The following is a 15,627-nucleotide window of genomic DNA, read 5'->3' as shown; positions in this document are numbered from 1 at the left end:
ACCCTTTGCCTTGATTACAGCTTTGCACACTCTTGGAATTATCTCAACCAGCTTCACCTGGAATGCTTCTCCAACAGTCTTGAAGGAGTTCCCTCATATGCTGAGCACTTGTTGGCTGCTTTTCCTACACTCTGCGGTCCAACTCATCCCAAACCATCCCAATTGGGTTGATTTCAGGGGATTGTGGAGGCCAGGTTATCTGATGCAGCACTCCATCACTCTGTTTCGTCAAATAGACCTTACACAGCCTGGAAGTGTGTTAGATCATTGTTCTGTTGAAAAACAAACGATAGTCCCACTAAGTGTAAACCAGATGGGATGGCGTATTGGTGCAGAATGCTATGGTAGCCATGCTGGTTAAGTGTGCCTTGAATTCTAAATAAATCACTGACAGTGTCACCAGCAAAGCACCCCCACACCATCACACCTCCTCCTCCATGCTTCACGGTGGGGATCACACATACGGAGATCATCCGTTCACCTACTCTGCGTCTCACAAAGACACGGCAGTTGGAACCAAAAATCTCAAATTTGGACTCATCAGACCAAAAGACAGATTTCCACCGGTCTAATGCCCATTGCTCGTGTTTCTTGGCCCAAGCAAGTATCTTCTTCATATTGGTGTCCTTTAGTAGTAGTTTCCTCGCAGCAATTCAATCATGAAGGCCTTATTCACGCAGTCTCTTCTGAACAGTTGATGTTGAGATGTGTCTGTTACTTGAACTCTGTGAAGCATGTATTTGGGCTGCAATCTTAGGTGCATTTAACTAATGAACTTATCCTCTACAGCAGAGGTAACTCTGGGTCTTCCTTTCCTGTGATGGTCCTCATGAGAGCCAGTTTCATCATTGCGCTTGATGGTTTTTGCGACAGCACTTGAAAGAACTTTCAAAGTTCTTGAAATGTTCCTCATTGACTGACCTTCATGTCTTAAATCAATGAATGACTGTCGTTTCTCTTTGCTTATTTGCGCTGTTTTTGCCATAATATGGACTTGGTCTTTTAACAAATAGCGGTATCTTCTGTATACCACCCCTAACATGTCACAACACAACTGATTGGATCAAACGCATTAAGGAAAGAAATTCCACAAATTAACTTTTAACAAGGCACACCTGTTAATTGAAATATATTCCAGGTGACGACCTCATGAAGCTGGTTGAGAGAATGCCAAGAGTGTGCAAAGCTGTCATCAAGGCAAAGGGTGGCTACGTTGAAGAATCTCAAATATAAAATATAAAATATAAATAGAACTTTTTCCGGCTTTGCAAAAGGTATGGAAAAATAACACGAAGATTAGATATAAACAATGAAACTATCAGTAAATTCGAAGCAGCTGAAGATAAATTAACTCTGAGTTTTGAAGACAAACTTGTGGCAGGGATATGGAAAGTTAATTTGGACTCAACTGACTTCCTAAAATGACAGTTCCCTTTCTACCAGTCTATGTCTTAAAGAGCATGCCACTGAGTAACGCAGTTTCTCTGGAACACATCCGCAAGGTCGAAGTTCACTGTCCAGTATCCAGACAACCTTTCCCCAGAGCTTCCTATACAGTTAATGTGTGTTGAGGCCGGCAATTGAGGACAATGAGAGGCTCAATTAAAGATGTTACAGAACTGTTGTATTTGATGCGAAACTCCCTTCTGCCCAGTTTGTTTCCCTGATGTTGCTTTTTTTGCCATCCCTGTAACTGTTGCTTCTGCAGAGAGATCGTTTTCCCAACTAAAACTCATAAAGAACTACCAAAGAAGAATTAGGCTCTCGGTCTAATATGCACTTTTGAACATCTGAGTAAGATCCACTAATGGCACTGGCGCCATTGTAGCCTTGACCATGGCATTTGTTCACTGATATCCCCTTATACTTTCAATCAGTTTATTTGATATTTGTCACTTTTTCAGTCACATTCCTGAAACCCAAGAAACACTAAGCGTGCTAGTACGTATGGATATAAAAAAAGGTTTATGAATGACGTTTTGGAGATTTACAGTCAAAAAATGTTATAAAAAACAAAAATAGACATTGATGACAGGCACATGGGCTGAGGGGGGAGGGATGAGACCCTTCAGAGCTGCTGCAGTGTGTCTGGCGCTGCTGTGTGTTCTCCTACTGGCTGGGATCATAGGTCTGTGTTTCTACCACAACAAAGTCATCAGTGAGTTTGAAGATTATAAAGCTTCCAACAACAACCTGACAAAAGAGAGATAATTGTTATAGACCAGTTATAACAACCTGGCAAAGGAGAGAACCCAATTCTGACTCGTTTCAGGAAACTAGGCATATGTCGCATGTCACTACATCACAGCAGAGGCATTTGAACGTAAACATGTATTTTTGGGGCAGAAGTACCTTCTGGATCAAGTGAACTTTCACGTGCCTTAATAGCACACTTGTATGCCATCTGTAAATACAAATACAATTGTTAAATTACGAGCCTAGTTGGTTTAGCCATGGACAAAGTCAGGAACCTTCCCACTAGCCATGATTGGCTGAGATAATAGATGGGCTGGACATGCCGAGATATGAGTTCAGATTGTCCATGTAGCCTGCTTCTGTCTATAACATGAACTGCTCAGTATGTGTAGACAATCCTTTCTATAATCAGCTTGTTTTAAGATATCATGAAGAACAGCAAAAGTGCTGCACTGAATGCTACCTAATATACTGTTTACATACCCTACATTATTCATCACATATGTATACATATATACTGTACTCTATATCATCTACTGCATCCTTATGTAATACATGTATCACTAGCCACTTTAACTATGCCACTTTGTTTACAAACTCATCTCATATGTATATACTGCACTCAATACCATCTACTGTATCTTGCCTATGCCGCTCTGTACCATCACTCATTCATATATCTTATGTACATATTCTTTATCTTTATCTTTATTCTTTATCCCCTTACACTTGTGTCTATAAGGTAGTAGTTTTGGAATTGTTAGCTAGATTACTTGTTGGTTATTACTGCATTGTCGGAACTAGAAGCACAAGCATTTCGCTACACTCGCACTAACATCTGCTAACCATGTGTATGTGACAAATACAATTTGATTTGATTTGATTTGAATTTAACAGGTGCTATTGTATCGACAAAGATCAGTTGGAAAACTTTGTGATGGACTACTTTCTGGAAGATGATCGTGCCGCTTGGAAAATTAATCAGACAAAGAGGAAATCCCTGATTTAGGTAAACACATTTTCATTGAACCAGACATCGTAGAGTCTTCTGATGACAGTGATGGGGATGGAAACAATGTTGTTGTCACAGAAGAAGTTGACCGAGTTTTGAAATCCGTGGAATGCCTGGTGGAAGCAGAGTATGATAGCTAAGGAGCTGGATACATTCTAGTGTTTGATTTCAAATATACTGAAGGAGTTGAAAAGAGAACACAGAAGGCTATTGTATAAAACACCTGTCTCCGGATTACATCTTCAAGCTAAGGGTAACCATGGCATCTGTGACAGAAAGGGAGAAGCGTTTCAGATATTATGTGTTTCTAATTTTGTCAGAAAGTACTTTTCATTGCAAGTTAAAGTAAACTGGGAACATGGAAATCCCAGACTTCTGACTTCAGTGTGTTCAAGACAACTGGGTACTCAGAAAAAGAATTGCACAGGCTGGGAAAATTCGTTTTGAACGGTCAGCCAACTCAGAATTCCAACTTGTGAACTCGGCTATCTTTCTAGAGCCCCGACTTTCCGACCTGAAGATCATTGACGTTATGATTGGACCTCATATTTTTCCAAGTTCCCATTTGTCTTGAAAGCACCATTGGGGGAATTCTTTAGCTAACTAGCTAGCTACATGTCTAAACAAAAGACTCCACTTCGCCATATGATTACATGGCCCATCAAGTTCGCCCGGTGTGTCTGGGGTGATTACGGTCATCTATTGTATTTCATGAACATGTCTGGACAATAGTGACCCATCCACTTAGCTAGATGTGGCTGGGGGATAGTTATAGTATTTATTTCACATGACCCATCAATTTAGACACATGTGTCTGGGTAAGAATCATCTAATAACTAATAAATATTTATACAGTATTTATCTGGACACTTTCTATTTTTGATATTGCTACTATGCAAATATGCAAGTATCCATTTCACTGTACCGTTTACACCTACTGTATACTGTGCATGTGACAAATAAACTTTGATTTTATTTTATAAGGTGTGTGTTTACCAGAGACGGTAATATGAAGAACAACATGACCTGAACCAAAGTCAGATTAGGATAAAGGCCAAAGACTAAATAAAGTATATATTTGCTACTACTTTCAACACATTTCTTCTTGAAATCTTTGGTTGTTTACTACACTACACTACCTTACTCACTCTGTTTAGCACATGGCCTCACATGTGAATCTTTAAAGAGATGGGTGGGGCTAAGGCTTAAGAAGGTGTGAATGATTCTGAATGAATGTAGACAAAGAAGAGCTCTCTCTCTCTCTCCAGTAGGTGTATCAAAACATTCAAAGGCCATTTTCCCTAAAGTGGGGTTACAAGTTTATAAACTGTAATGTGTGCACTGGGAGTCGGGAAGCAAATTCAGGGAGTGAATCATTTAATAAATAAATGAAAACATAATACAAAACAAGAAACACGAACAACGCACAGACACGAAACTGAAACAGAAACAACGACGCCTGGGGAAGGAACCAAAGGGAGTGACATATATAGGGAAGTGATGGAGTCCAGGTGAGTCTAATGACACGCAGGTGCGCGTAACAATGGTGACAGGTGTGCGCCATAATGAGCAGTCTGGTGACCTAGAGGCCGGAGAGGGAGCACACGTGACATGCACGTTTAAAGTAGAATGACTTTCCCATTGTTCCTCAACAGCAGCGTACACTATACAATTTTCGAGTCTCCACTTTTATCCAATGTAAAAAACAAAATGTCCAATTTTGCTACAGTACATAGGACCGAATTGAACCGGTCGGTCACAATTACAGAACATCTATAGCACCGTGAAAAATGAAAGAGACTAAAGACAAGCAACAGAAACCTGGCTGAAGAGAGAGACCAGCTACAGGGAGGGGAAAGACCTACTTACCAGTTGTGGAAAACTGTATAACGAAACAGACGAGCTACAGGTCAGTTTCAACAACCTGGCTAAAGAGAAAAATGAGCTACAGACCAGCAACAACATACTGACGACAGAGAAGGACCAGATAAAGAACGGCTACAATGCCACGAAAGGTGAAAGAGACAAGGCACTGAGCAACAACTGCCTTAGCTATTTTAGATGTCCGCAAGGGACCTTTTGATAACTCACACACATAAAAGTATTACACATCCAAACTTTCAGGAGATCCACAGCTGATTAATAACCAATAGCCTGAGAAACCCAAAGCCTATAACCTAAGAGTGTTTTCTACGAGGAGCTGCTTCTCCAATAGAAATCCCTGAACGCTACATGTAGAAGGTGTCATGGTGACATTACCTAGCTAAGCTCACGTGCATAAACATATTAGTAGGTCTAACGGTTGTGTCGCGCTGAAATGTGCACGTGCAGGCAATCAAAACAAAGCACTCCTTGGTGTGGAAATATATATATCGTTTTTGATGATAATGAAAATGTGTGTTTGTCACTTCCACAAAGTTGCAGTCATGACATGTTCAGCTACTTACAACACTGGCTCCAATTTAAGTTGTGCATTTAGATGAGGAAAATGAACAACCAAGAAAGAATTTCTCCCTCCCCATTGGCTTCCTAAACCCCTGGCCTGTTTGGTCTGATTCGTGGGCATCCCCAGAGGTATTGGCCGCTTGGTCCATATAATGGATCTTACTTTGCCTGCCAATGTGATGTGATCTAACAAAAACTGGGTTTGTTGTTTAGTTTGTTTCTATTTTTTAGGTTGCTTGCTTGTATTGTTCATTTGTTGTTTTCTGATTGATGTATCTTGATTATTGATTGATTTGTCTTTATTGCACAACGAAACATGCCAAATGAACACCCCTAGGGTTGTAGCAGCCCCATGTCACATCTAGATTATTACAACAGGTAGGCCTAGTACTCAACAAACTCAGCTGACTTCCTGAAATGACAGTTTCCTGTCTACCAGTGGTTATGTCTAAAATAGCAACAGATGGAGAGGGACAATGGGAACACACAAAGGAATCTGGTTGCTGCAGAACCAATTCATTTTGAAAAAGCAATCCATTTTATATTCTTTCACAAACAGGTGGCAGGGGTATGGACATTTCATTTGGACTCAACTGACTTCCTGAAATGGAAGTTCCCTGTCTAGCAGTGGTTACAGCTCCAGATAGAGAGATACAGCGATAGCACATTTAGGAATCTGCTTCTTTGTTAAAATAAACATAAAGAAGAAGATTCATTTGCAGATCCCAAACACAGCCACATCCTGATTCTTGTGAAGTCTTATATTCACACCTATTTAGCAGCCAATCACATTCAATGTTTTGTATTGTCTGCCTAATATGGCATGCCCATTGGTGGTAAGACATCTATAAAATGTTCAGTACACAACTTCATACTAGAACATATTCTGTAGTCGGTCGTCTGATAATAGTTGTTGAGACCGTGGTAGAACATGGAGATGTCAGAGGATAAGAATGCCAATACGGACCAGTTATGTAACAAAGGGGCGAGCAAAAATGAGAATGAATATGCCATCGCCTCTCAGGACTCAAGAGAAGAGACCAAGAAGGATGCCACCTCTAAGGACAGACCAGTTGCTAACCCCTCAAGTTATGATAACTCAGGTAGGAGACCCTCCAAAGCTGCTGCAGTTTGTCTGGGGATGCTGTGTATCCTCCTACTGGCTGGGATTGTAGCTCTGGGTTTCTACCACAAGAATATCATCAGTGGGTTTGAGGATTGTAAAGTCAGCAACATCAACCTGTCTACGAAAAAAGACCAGTTAGAGATCAGCTTCAACACCATAACTAATGAGAGAGACCAGCTACAGACCAGTTACAACACCATGAAAAAGGAGACAGACCAGCTACAGACCATCTACAACACCATGAAAAAGGAGAGGGACCAGCTACAGACCACCTTCAACACCATGACCAAGGAGATAGACCAGCTACAGACCAGCTTCAACACCATGACCAAGGAGATAGACCAGCTACAGACCAGCTTCAATAACCTGGCTAAGGAAAGTGACCATTTGAAGTCGGAGAGAGACAGGCTTCAGGAGCGCTTTTCTGACCTAAAACAAGCTGGGCCTAAAGGCTGGACGCTGTTTCAGTCCACTTGGTATTACATCTCCTCTGAGGTAAAATCCTGGGATGAGAGCAGACAGGACTGCATTGAAAGAGGAGCAGACCTGGTGATCATAAATAGCAAAGTGGAGCAGATATTTCTCATTAATCTGAACAAGAGGATCTGGATTGGCCTGACTGACAAAGACATAGAGGGGACCTGGAAATGGGTGGACGGTACCAAACTGACCACATCCTATTGGACGGGAAAGCAACCTGATAATGGTGATGGGAATCCAATATTTGGGGAGGAGGATTGTGCTGAGATTGTTATGGGGTGGATATGGAATGATATTTCATGTGCAAATCATTACAATTGGGTCTGTGAGAAGGTTGTTTAACAGTGTTATAATTTATTGCATGTGTATGTACCAGATGTGCTCCCTGATTTTGTATCATGAAGTTTTGATATGAGCATGGAAATGTTTTAGAAATTTGATAAGAAGCTTCAAAGAAATGACTCTGAAATGTAAATACTGTTCTTTCCTATTTGTGTTCACAAACTGGTGGTTAGGCAGACATGTCGGCACTTAACTCAACTGACTCCCTGAACAGACAGTTCCCTGTCTACCAGTGGTTGTGTCCAGTGGTGCAAAGTACTTAAGCAAAAATACTTCAAAGTATCTACTAGTTTTTCTGTCCTTTACTTTACTATTGATATTTTTTTACTATTGATACTCCACTACATTCCTAAACAATTTCCCTGACACCCAAAAGTACTCGTTACATATTGAATGCTTTTGCAGGACAGAAAAATGGTCTAATTCACGCACTTAAAGAGAAACTCCCTAGTCATCGCTATTGCATCTGATCTGGCGGACTCACTAAACACAAATGCCTTGTTTGTAAATTTTTGGAGTGTTCTCCTGGCTATAAGTAAATTTAAAAAACATGAAAATCATTCCGTCTGGTTTGCTTAATATAAGGAATTTGAAATGATTTATACTTTTACTTCTACTTTTGATACTTAAGTATATTTTGCCAATTACATTTACTTTTGAAACTGAAGTATATTTCAAACAAAATACTTTTTCACTTTTACTGAAGTAGGATTTTACTGGGTGACTTTCACTTGAGTCATTTTCTATTAAGGTATCTGTACTTTTACTCAAGTGTGACTATTGGGTACTTTTTCCAGCACTGGCTATGTCTAGCTAACACAGCATCAGATAAAGATATAGCAATGTGGTACTGTCAGCACAGGACATGAACAACCTGCGATGCCTTATTTTTTTTTTTTACTTTGCAAGCATGTGGAGAAATATTATGCAAAATGCAATAAATACCTATAGCCACATCAGAGATCCTTGAAATGTTCTCCTATATACCCCCATGTTCGTGTGTATTACTATTGTGATGCATGTAATGGATCTTACTCTGCCTGCCAGTGTGATGTGATCTACTTTAGTTTGGTATTTCTAGGTCGCTTGCTTGTATTGTTCATTTGTTGTTATCTGACGGATTTTGTCTTGATTATTGAATGACGTGTCTCTTCAATTGCTTTGTTGCATGAAGAAAAATGTCAATAAAGATTTTGGTCACAAAAAAAAAAATGAGCACACCTCAGGTTGTAGCAGGCCCTATGTTACATCTAGAGGATTAGAAGAAGTAGGCCTAGTACTCAACGGGCTAAACTGTCTTCCTGAAATGACAGTTTCCTGTCTGCCAGTGGTTATGTCTAAAAGAACATTGGATAGAGGGGACAATGGTAACACACATAAAGGAATCTGGTTCTTTGTTATTAAAATCAACATAAAGAGGACGATTCGATTCCAGATCTCCTACCTCCAGACCCCAAACACAGCCACATCCTCATTCTTGTGAAGTCTTATATTCACATCTATTTGGCAGCCAATCACGTTCAAGGTTTTGTATTGTCTGCCTAATATGGCACGCCTATTGGTGGTAAGACACCTATAAAATGTTCCTTACACACAACACAGCGTTCATATTTGAACAGGTTCTCTAGCAGATCGTCTGGGAATTAGTAGTTTGAGACCGTGGTAGAACGTGGAAATGTCAGAGGATAAGAATGCCAATATAGACCGGTTATGTAACAAAGGGGTGAGCAAACATTTTGAATTTATATTTGAAAATGCCATCGTCTCTCAGGACTCAAGCGACAAAACCGTTGAGGATGCCACCTCTAAGGGCAGACCAGGACCTAACCCCTTACGTTCTGATTACTCAAGTAGGAGACCCCCCCAGAGCTGCTGCAGTTTGTCTGGGGTTGCTGTGTGTCCTCCTACTGGCTGGGATCATAGAACTGGGTTTCTACCACAAGAAAAAGCAATCAGACTAAAGAAAGAGAAGAGTTGCAGAACACTGGGAGAAGAAGAAAGACCAGACACAGACCAGCTACAACAAACTGACAACAGAGAGAAACCAGTTATAGAGGGGGAGAGTCAGGCTTCAGAAGATCTTGTCTGACCTAAAACATACGGGTTGGTATTACCTCTCCTCTGAAGACAAATTATAGGATGAGAGCAGACAGGACTGCATTGAGAGAGGAGCAGACCTGGTGATCATAAACAGCAATGAAGAGCAGAGATTTCTCACTAGGCCCAACAAGGAGGTCTGGATTGGCCTGACAGACAAAGACATAAGAGGGGACCTGGAAATGGGTGGACGGTACCCCACTGATCACAGCCTATTGGATGGGAAAACGTGAATTGTTATTGATTTTACCCTTATTTTACCAGGTAAGTTGACTGAGAACACATTTTCATTTAAAGCAATGACCTGGGGAATAGTTACAGGGGAGAGGAGGGGGGATGAATGAGAAATTGGAGGCTGGGGATGATTAGTTGGCCATAATGGTATGAGGGCCAGATTAGGAATTTAGCCAGCGCACCGCGGTTAATGGCGCTTTCAAGACAAATGGGAACTCGGAAAAATACGAGGTCAAATCATGACGTCAGTGATCTTCAGGACGTAGAGTCGGAGCTCTAGAAAGAGGCCCGAGTTCTGGAGTTGGAATTCCGAGTATGGATGGCCGTTCAAATGACTTTTCCCAGTCGGAGCTTGTTTTTATTCAGAATTCCCAGCTGCCTTGAACACACTGAAATCAGAAGTTGGAGATTTCCGAGTTCCCAGTTCTGAGTTTCCAGTTGTTTTGAAAGCGGCATAACACCCCTATTCTTGCGATATGTGCCATGGGATCTTTAGTGACTACAGTAAGTTAGGACACCTGTTTAACATCCCATCTGACAGACGGCACCCTACACAGGAAAATGTCTCTGATCACTGCACTGGGCTATTTATTTTAGACCAGAGGAAAGAGTGCCTCCTACTCGCCATCCAACACCACTTCCAACAGAATCTGGTCTCCCATCCAGGGACTGCACAGGACCCACACCCTGTTAACCATCAAAAGCAAGCCAGCAGTGCGATGCAGGGTGGTATGCTGAATAGGGAGAAGCATTGTACTGAGCACTCTCCTAAGTTGATATGGAATGATTTGTCATGTGACACTCATCGTTACTGGGTCTGTGAGATGGTCATTTAGTGTTATATTAATGCAGGTACACTACATGACCAAAAGCATGTGGACACCTGCTCATCAAACATCTTATTCCAAAATCATGGGCATGAATATGGAGTTGGTTCCCTCTTTGCTGCTATAACAGCCTCCCCTCTTCTGGGAAGGCTTTCCAGTAGATGTTGGAACATTGCTGTGGGGACTCGATTCCATTCAGCCACAAGAGCATTAGTGTGGTCGGACACTGATGTTGGGCGATTAGGCCTGGCTCGCAGTCGGCGTTCCAATTCATCCCAAAGGTGTTCAATGGGGTTGAGGTCAGGGCTGTGTGCATGCCAGTCAAGTTCTTCCACACCGATCTCGACAAACCATTTCTGTATGGACCTCACATTGTGCACAGGGGCATTGTCATACTGAAACAGGAAAGGGCCTCCCCTAAAACTGTTGCCACAAAGTTGGAATCACAGAATGGTCTAGAACGTCATTGTATGAAATTTGATGAACTGACTTGTTGAAAAGGTGGTATTCTGTAATGATGCCATGTTGAGTGCTTCAGTTTGTCTATGGAGATGGCATAGCAGTGTGCTCAATGTTATACACCTGTCAGCAATGGTTGTGGCTGAAATAGCCGAATACACTAATTTGAATGGGTACTTTTATATACAATGTATTCGGAAAGTATTCAGACCCCTTGACTTTTTGCACGTTGTTACGTTACAGTCTTATTCTAAAATGGATTAAAATGTTTTTTTCCCCCTCATCAATCTTCACACAATGCCCCATAATGACAAAGCAAAAACTGTTTTTGATTTTATTTTTGCGAAGGTATTAAAACAAAAATATGCCATTTACATAAGTATTCAGACCTTTTACTCAGTATTTTGTTGAAGCACCTTTAGCAGCGATTACAGCCTCGACTCTTCTTGGGTATGATGCTACAAGAAGCTTGAGCTTCTTCTCTGCAAATCCTCTCAAGCTCTGACAGGCTGGATGGAGAGTATCGCTGCACAGCTATTTTCCGGTCTCTCCACAGTTGTTCAATCGGGTTCAAGTCAGGGCTCTGGCTGGGCCACTCAAGGACATTCAGAGACTTGTCCCGAAGCCGCTCCTACATTGTCTTGGCTGTGTGCTTCGGGTCGTTGTCCTGTTAGAAGGTGAACCTTTGCCCCAGTCTGAGGTCCTGAGCACTCTGGAGCAGGTTTTCATCAAGGATCTCTCTGTAATTTGCTCAGTTCATATTTTCCTCGATCCTGACTAGTCTCCCAGTCCCTGCAGCTGAAAAATATCCCCACAGCATGATGTTGCCACCACCATGTTTCACCGTAGGGATGGTGCCAGGTTTCCTCCAGATGTGACGCTTGGCATTCAGGCCATGGTCTGAGAGTCCTTTAGGTGCCTTTTGGCAAACTCCAAGCGGGCTGTCATGTGCATTTTACTGAGGATTGGCTTTAGTAAATGCCTGATTGGTGGAGTGCTGCAAAGATGGTTATCCTTCTGGAAGGTTCTCCCATCTCCACAGAGGAACTCTGGAGCTCTGTCAGCATAACCATTGGGTTTTTGGTCAGCTCCCTGACAATGGCCCTTCTCCCCTGATTGCTCAGTTTGGCTTGGCGGCCAGGTCTAAGAAAGAATCTTGGTGTTTCCAAACATCTTCCATTTAAGAATGATGGAGGCGACTGTGTTCTTGGGGAGTGTCAATGCTGCAGAAATGCTTTGGTACCCTTCCCAGATCTGTGCCTCGACACAATCCTGTCTCGGAGCTCTACCTACAATTCCTTTGACCTCATGGCTTGGATTTTTCTCTGTCATTCACCGAGTGACTGCAAACTTGTTGGATGCACTTGCAGTTTTTTTAGGTTGTCTTTCGAAGTATGTTTTGCTCAATAGGAGATGAATGGTGAGTAACGTTTTGAGTCATTTTATTGCAAATAAGAATATAATATGTTTCTGAACACTTTTACATGAATGTGGATGCTACCATGATTATGGATAATGAATAATGTTGATCACACCCCCAAAATCATGAATAATGCTCATATCCAGAGTGTGAATTACACCGTGACATTTGGGGCATCTCTATTTGGCTCTCTATCATGGGCTTAATAGTAAAGATGCAATTTAATAGTACAAATGTATGACTTTTTATTATCCGATTGTCAAACATATCACTTCAGAAAGTAGGCTACCTGTGCATGTTCATCCAATCAACGCACTGCATGTGCACTTGCTCCATTTGGTAAATGGAAAGAGACATCTGTTACAAAACACCCACAAATGTTCCTAATGACATTTGTCGATTGCCATTGATTAGGCCGACATTAATCCATGTGTCTTGTGGCTTGAAAAGTCGGAAACACGTGAAACGATTGATTGATGGATCTTGTTAGTTGGATCTTTGTTGCTTGATGAAAACTCTGGTTGCAGCAGGCCTGTGTACACATCTACAGTATTACAACAGGTAGGCCTAGTACTTCTCTGTACCAGAGTGAAGTGATACATACTGTATTAAAAGGATACTTTGGGATTTTAGCATGCTAGCAGATACCCATAGACTTCCAGTCATTGTGCTAACACTAGTTAGCATTGGCTTGCGAAACTACCTCTAACTTCCTTCATACTAGACACAAAGACATAACATGCTATCCCTGACCTGACCCTGTGGAAGTTGGTAAAGGGCCTCATTGCCAAAATCTCAAATACCCCATTAAGGGGTCTGCTCACATTTATAAAAATGGCCCATGGACTTTGAAGAGACATTCCAAAGAGACCAATGCAGAGGTGGTCTAATAGTCACCGGACTTCACACATACAACCACAGTTTCTGACTTCCTGGGCCTTGCATTTACCAGGCAATAACACATGTTGTTTTGCGTCGTCTTTTGCACAGCTTCCTGTTTATCGGTGGTTACCGTTGAATGTAGAACACTTTGGACTCACTACAGGTTCACAGCTTTCTTTCAACATGCACAAACATTACTAGGACATCGGGTAGCAGCAATTGAGACAGTGGGAGATCATGGAAATGTCGGAGAATATCTATACCAATATTGACAGCATTTTTGACGGTGATCCCTGTGGCAGAAGGGCAGCAAACAGAGACGAGGATATCAACGAAGATAGCATCATCTTCCAAGACTCAAGAGATGCGGCCGAGGACGATGACACCTGTATGGGCAGACCAGCAGCTAACCCCTCAGGTTCTAAGAGCTTAGGTAGGAGACCCTCCAGAGCTGGTGCTGTGTGTTGGGGGCTGCTTTGTGTTCTCCTACTGGCTGGGATCATAAGCCTAGGCTTCTACCGCAATACAGTCATGAATAGTTATAAAGACAACTTGACAAAAGAGAAGAACCAGCTAGAGACCAGCAACAACAACCTGACTACAGAGAGAGACCAGCTACAGACCAGCTACAAAAACATGACTAAGAAAAGAGACCAGCTACAGGTCAGTTATAACACCATGACCAAGGAGAGAGACCAACTACAAACCAGTTACAATAACCTTGCTGAGGAAATTGACAAGTTGAAGACGGAGAGAGAATTGCTTCGGAAGAGGTTATCTGGCCTAAAACGAGCTGGGCCTAAAGGCTAGACGCTGTTTCAGTCCACTTGGTATTACATATCCTCTGAGGTAAAATCCTGGGATGAGAGCAGAAAGGACTGCATTGAGAGAGGAGCAGACCTGGTGAGCATAAATAGCAAAGAGGAGCAGACATTTCTCACTAATCTGAACAAGAGGATCTGGATTGGCCTGACTGACAAAGACAAAGAGGGGACCTGGAAATGGGTGGATGGTACTCCACTGACCACAACCTACTGGATAGGAAAAAATCCTGATAACAAAATGGAGGAAGATTGTGCTGAGATCATCATTGGACCGGTAGAAGGGAACTGGGATGATTTTTCATGTGCCACTCATCTCAACAGGATCTGTGAGCAGAAGCATTAACTTTGTATTGTAAACTGGTTGGAGAACTACGCTTGTATGCTCTCTCTCTCTCTCTCTGTCTCTCTCTCTCTCTGTCTCTCTCTCTCTGTCTGTCTCTCGCTCTCTCTCCCTCTCTCTCTCGCTCTCTCTCTCTCTCTCTCTCTATCGGTCTCTGTCTCTCTCTCTCTCTGTCTCTCACTCTTTCTCTCTGTCTGTCTGTCTGTCTGTCTGTCTGTCTGTCTGTCTGTCTGTCTGTCTGTCTGTCTGTCTGTCTGTCTGTCTGTCTGTATGTCTGTCTGTCTGTCTGTCTGTCTGTCTGCCTGTCTGTCTGTCTCTCTCTCTCTGTCTCTTTCTCTCAATTTCAATTTAAGGGGCTTTATTGGCATGGGAAACATATGTTAACATTGCCAAAGCAAGTGAAATAGATAATAAACAAAAGTGAAATAAACAATTAAAAAAATGACCAGTAAAATTACAAAAGTTCCAAAATAAATATTGTCTACATTACATCTACATACAGTATACAGTGTTGTAATAGTCTCTCTCTCTCTCTCTCTCTCTCTCAGATATGTATGGTGCATATAGCATTTATCAATCTTTATAAATGTTTCATTCCAAAGAAGATGGCCTGTACAGTGCACTTAGCACCATTTTGGTTGTCTTCAAATGTTACTTAGCACATTCAAATTCCTTTATTATTTTATTATTCAAATAAAGCGCTGTAGCTCTGTGAAACGTCTACTCTATAGCTGTGAGTCCTAGCTGCAGCCTGTGCAAGTACCAACAAAGTCATTACTGAAGAGCTCAGGCTAGACACCGACTAACACATTCAAGATCATGTGCTACTGAATTACAATTATTGGGCCGCAGTCTGGTACATGTCGACCACGTGCTGGCATGATGGTAACGTTTTCCTTGAGGCCCCATTTGAGATGACTTGACATTACTTAGTGGCCTGGGC

The 15,627-nt window shown here is 41.9% G+C and overlaps 2 protein-coding genes and 1 pseudogene across 3 annotated transcripts in view; 2 read left to right on the top strand and 1 right to left on the bottom strand.

Annotated features, from left to right (window-relative positions):
• Positions 1-15,627, bottom strand: part of LOC115114339 (ephrin type-B receptor 1) — a 341,327-nt gene that overhangs the window by 183,426 nt on the left and 142,274 nt on the right. The window lies entirely within an intron of this gene.
• Positions 6,572-8,792, top strand: LOC115114340 (C-type lectin domain family 10 member A-like). The gene has a single exon (XM_029642491.2). The coding sequence runs from the start codon at positions 6,585-6,587 to the stop codon at positions 7,599-7,601; it is 1,017 nt and encodes a 338-aa protein (XP_029498351.2). The 5' UTR covers positions 6,572-6,584; the 3' UTR covers positions 7,602-8,792.
• LOC135565680 (C-type lectin domain family 4 member M-like) lies at positions 13,665-15,372 on the top strand (annotated as a pseudogene).

Source organism: Oncorhynchus nerka, linkage group LG9b (genome assembly GCF_034236695.1).
Source record: "Oncorhynchus nerka isolate Pitt River linkage group LG9b, Oner_Uvic_2.0, whole genome shotgun sequence".
NCBI classification, from domain to species: Eukaryota; Metazoa; Chordata; class Actinopteri; order Salmoniformes; family Salmonidae; genus Oncorhynchus; species Oncorhynchus nerka.
This window is presented reverse-complemented; position numbering and strand designations above follow the sequence as displayed.

Coding starts and splice junctions, on each gene's coding strand:
- LOC115114340 (XM_029642491.2), top strand. CDS start 6,585: ATGGAGATGTCAGAGGATAAGAATGCCAATACGGACCAGTTATGTAAC.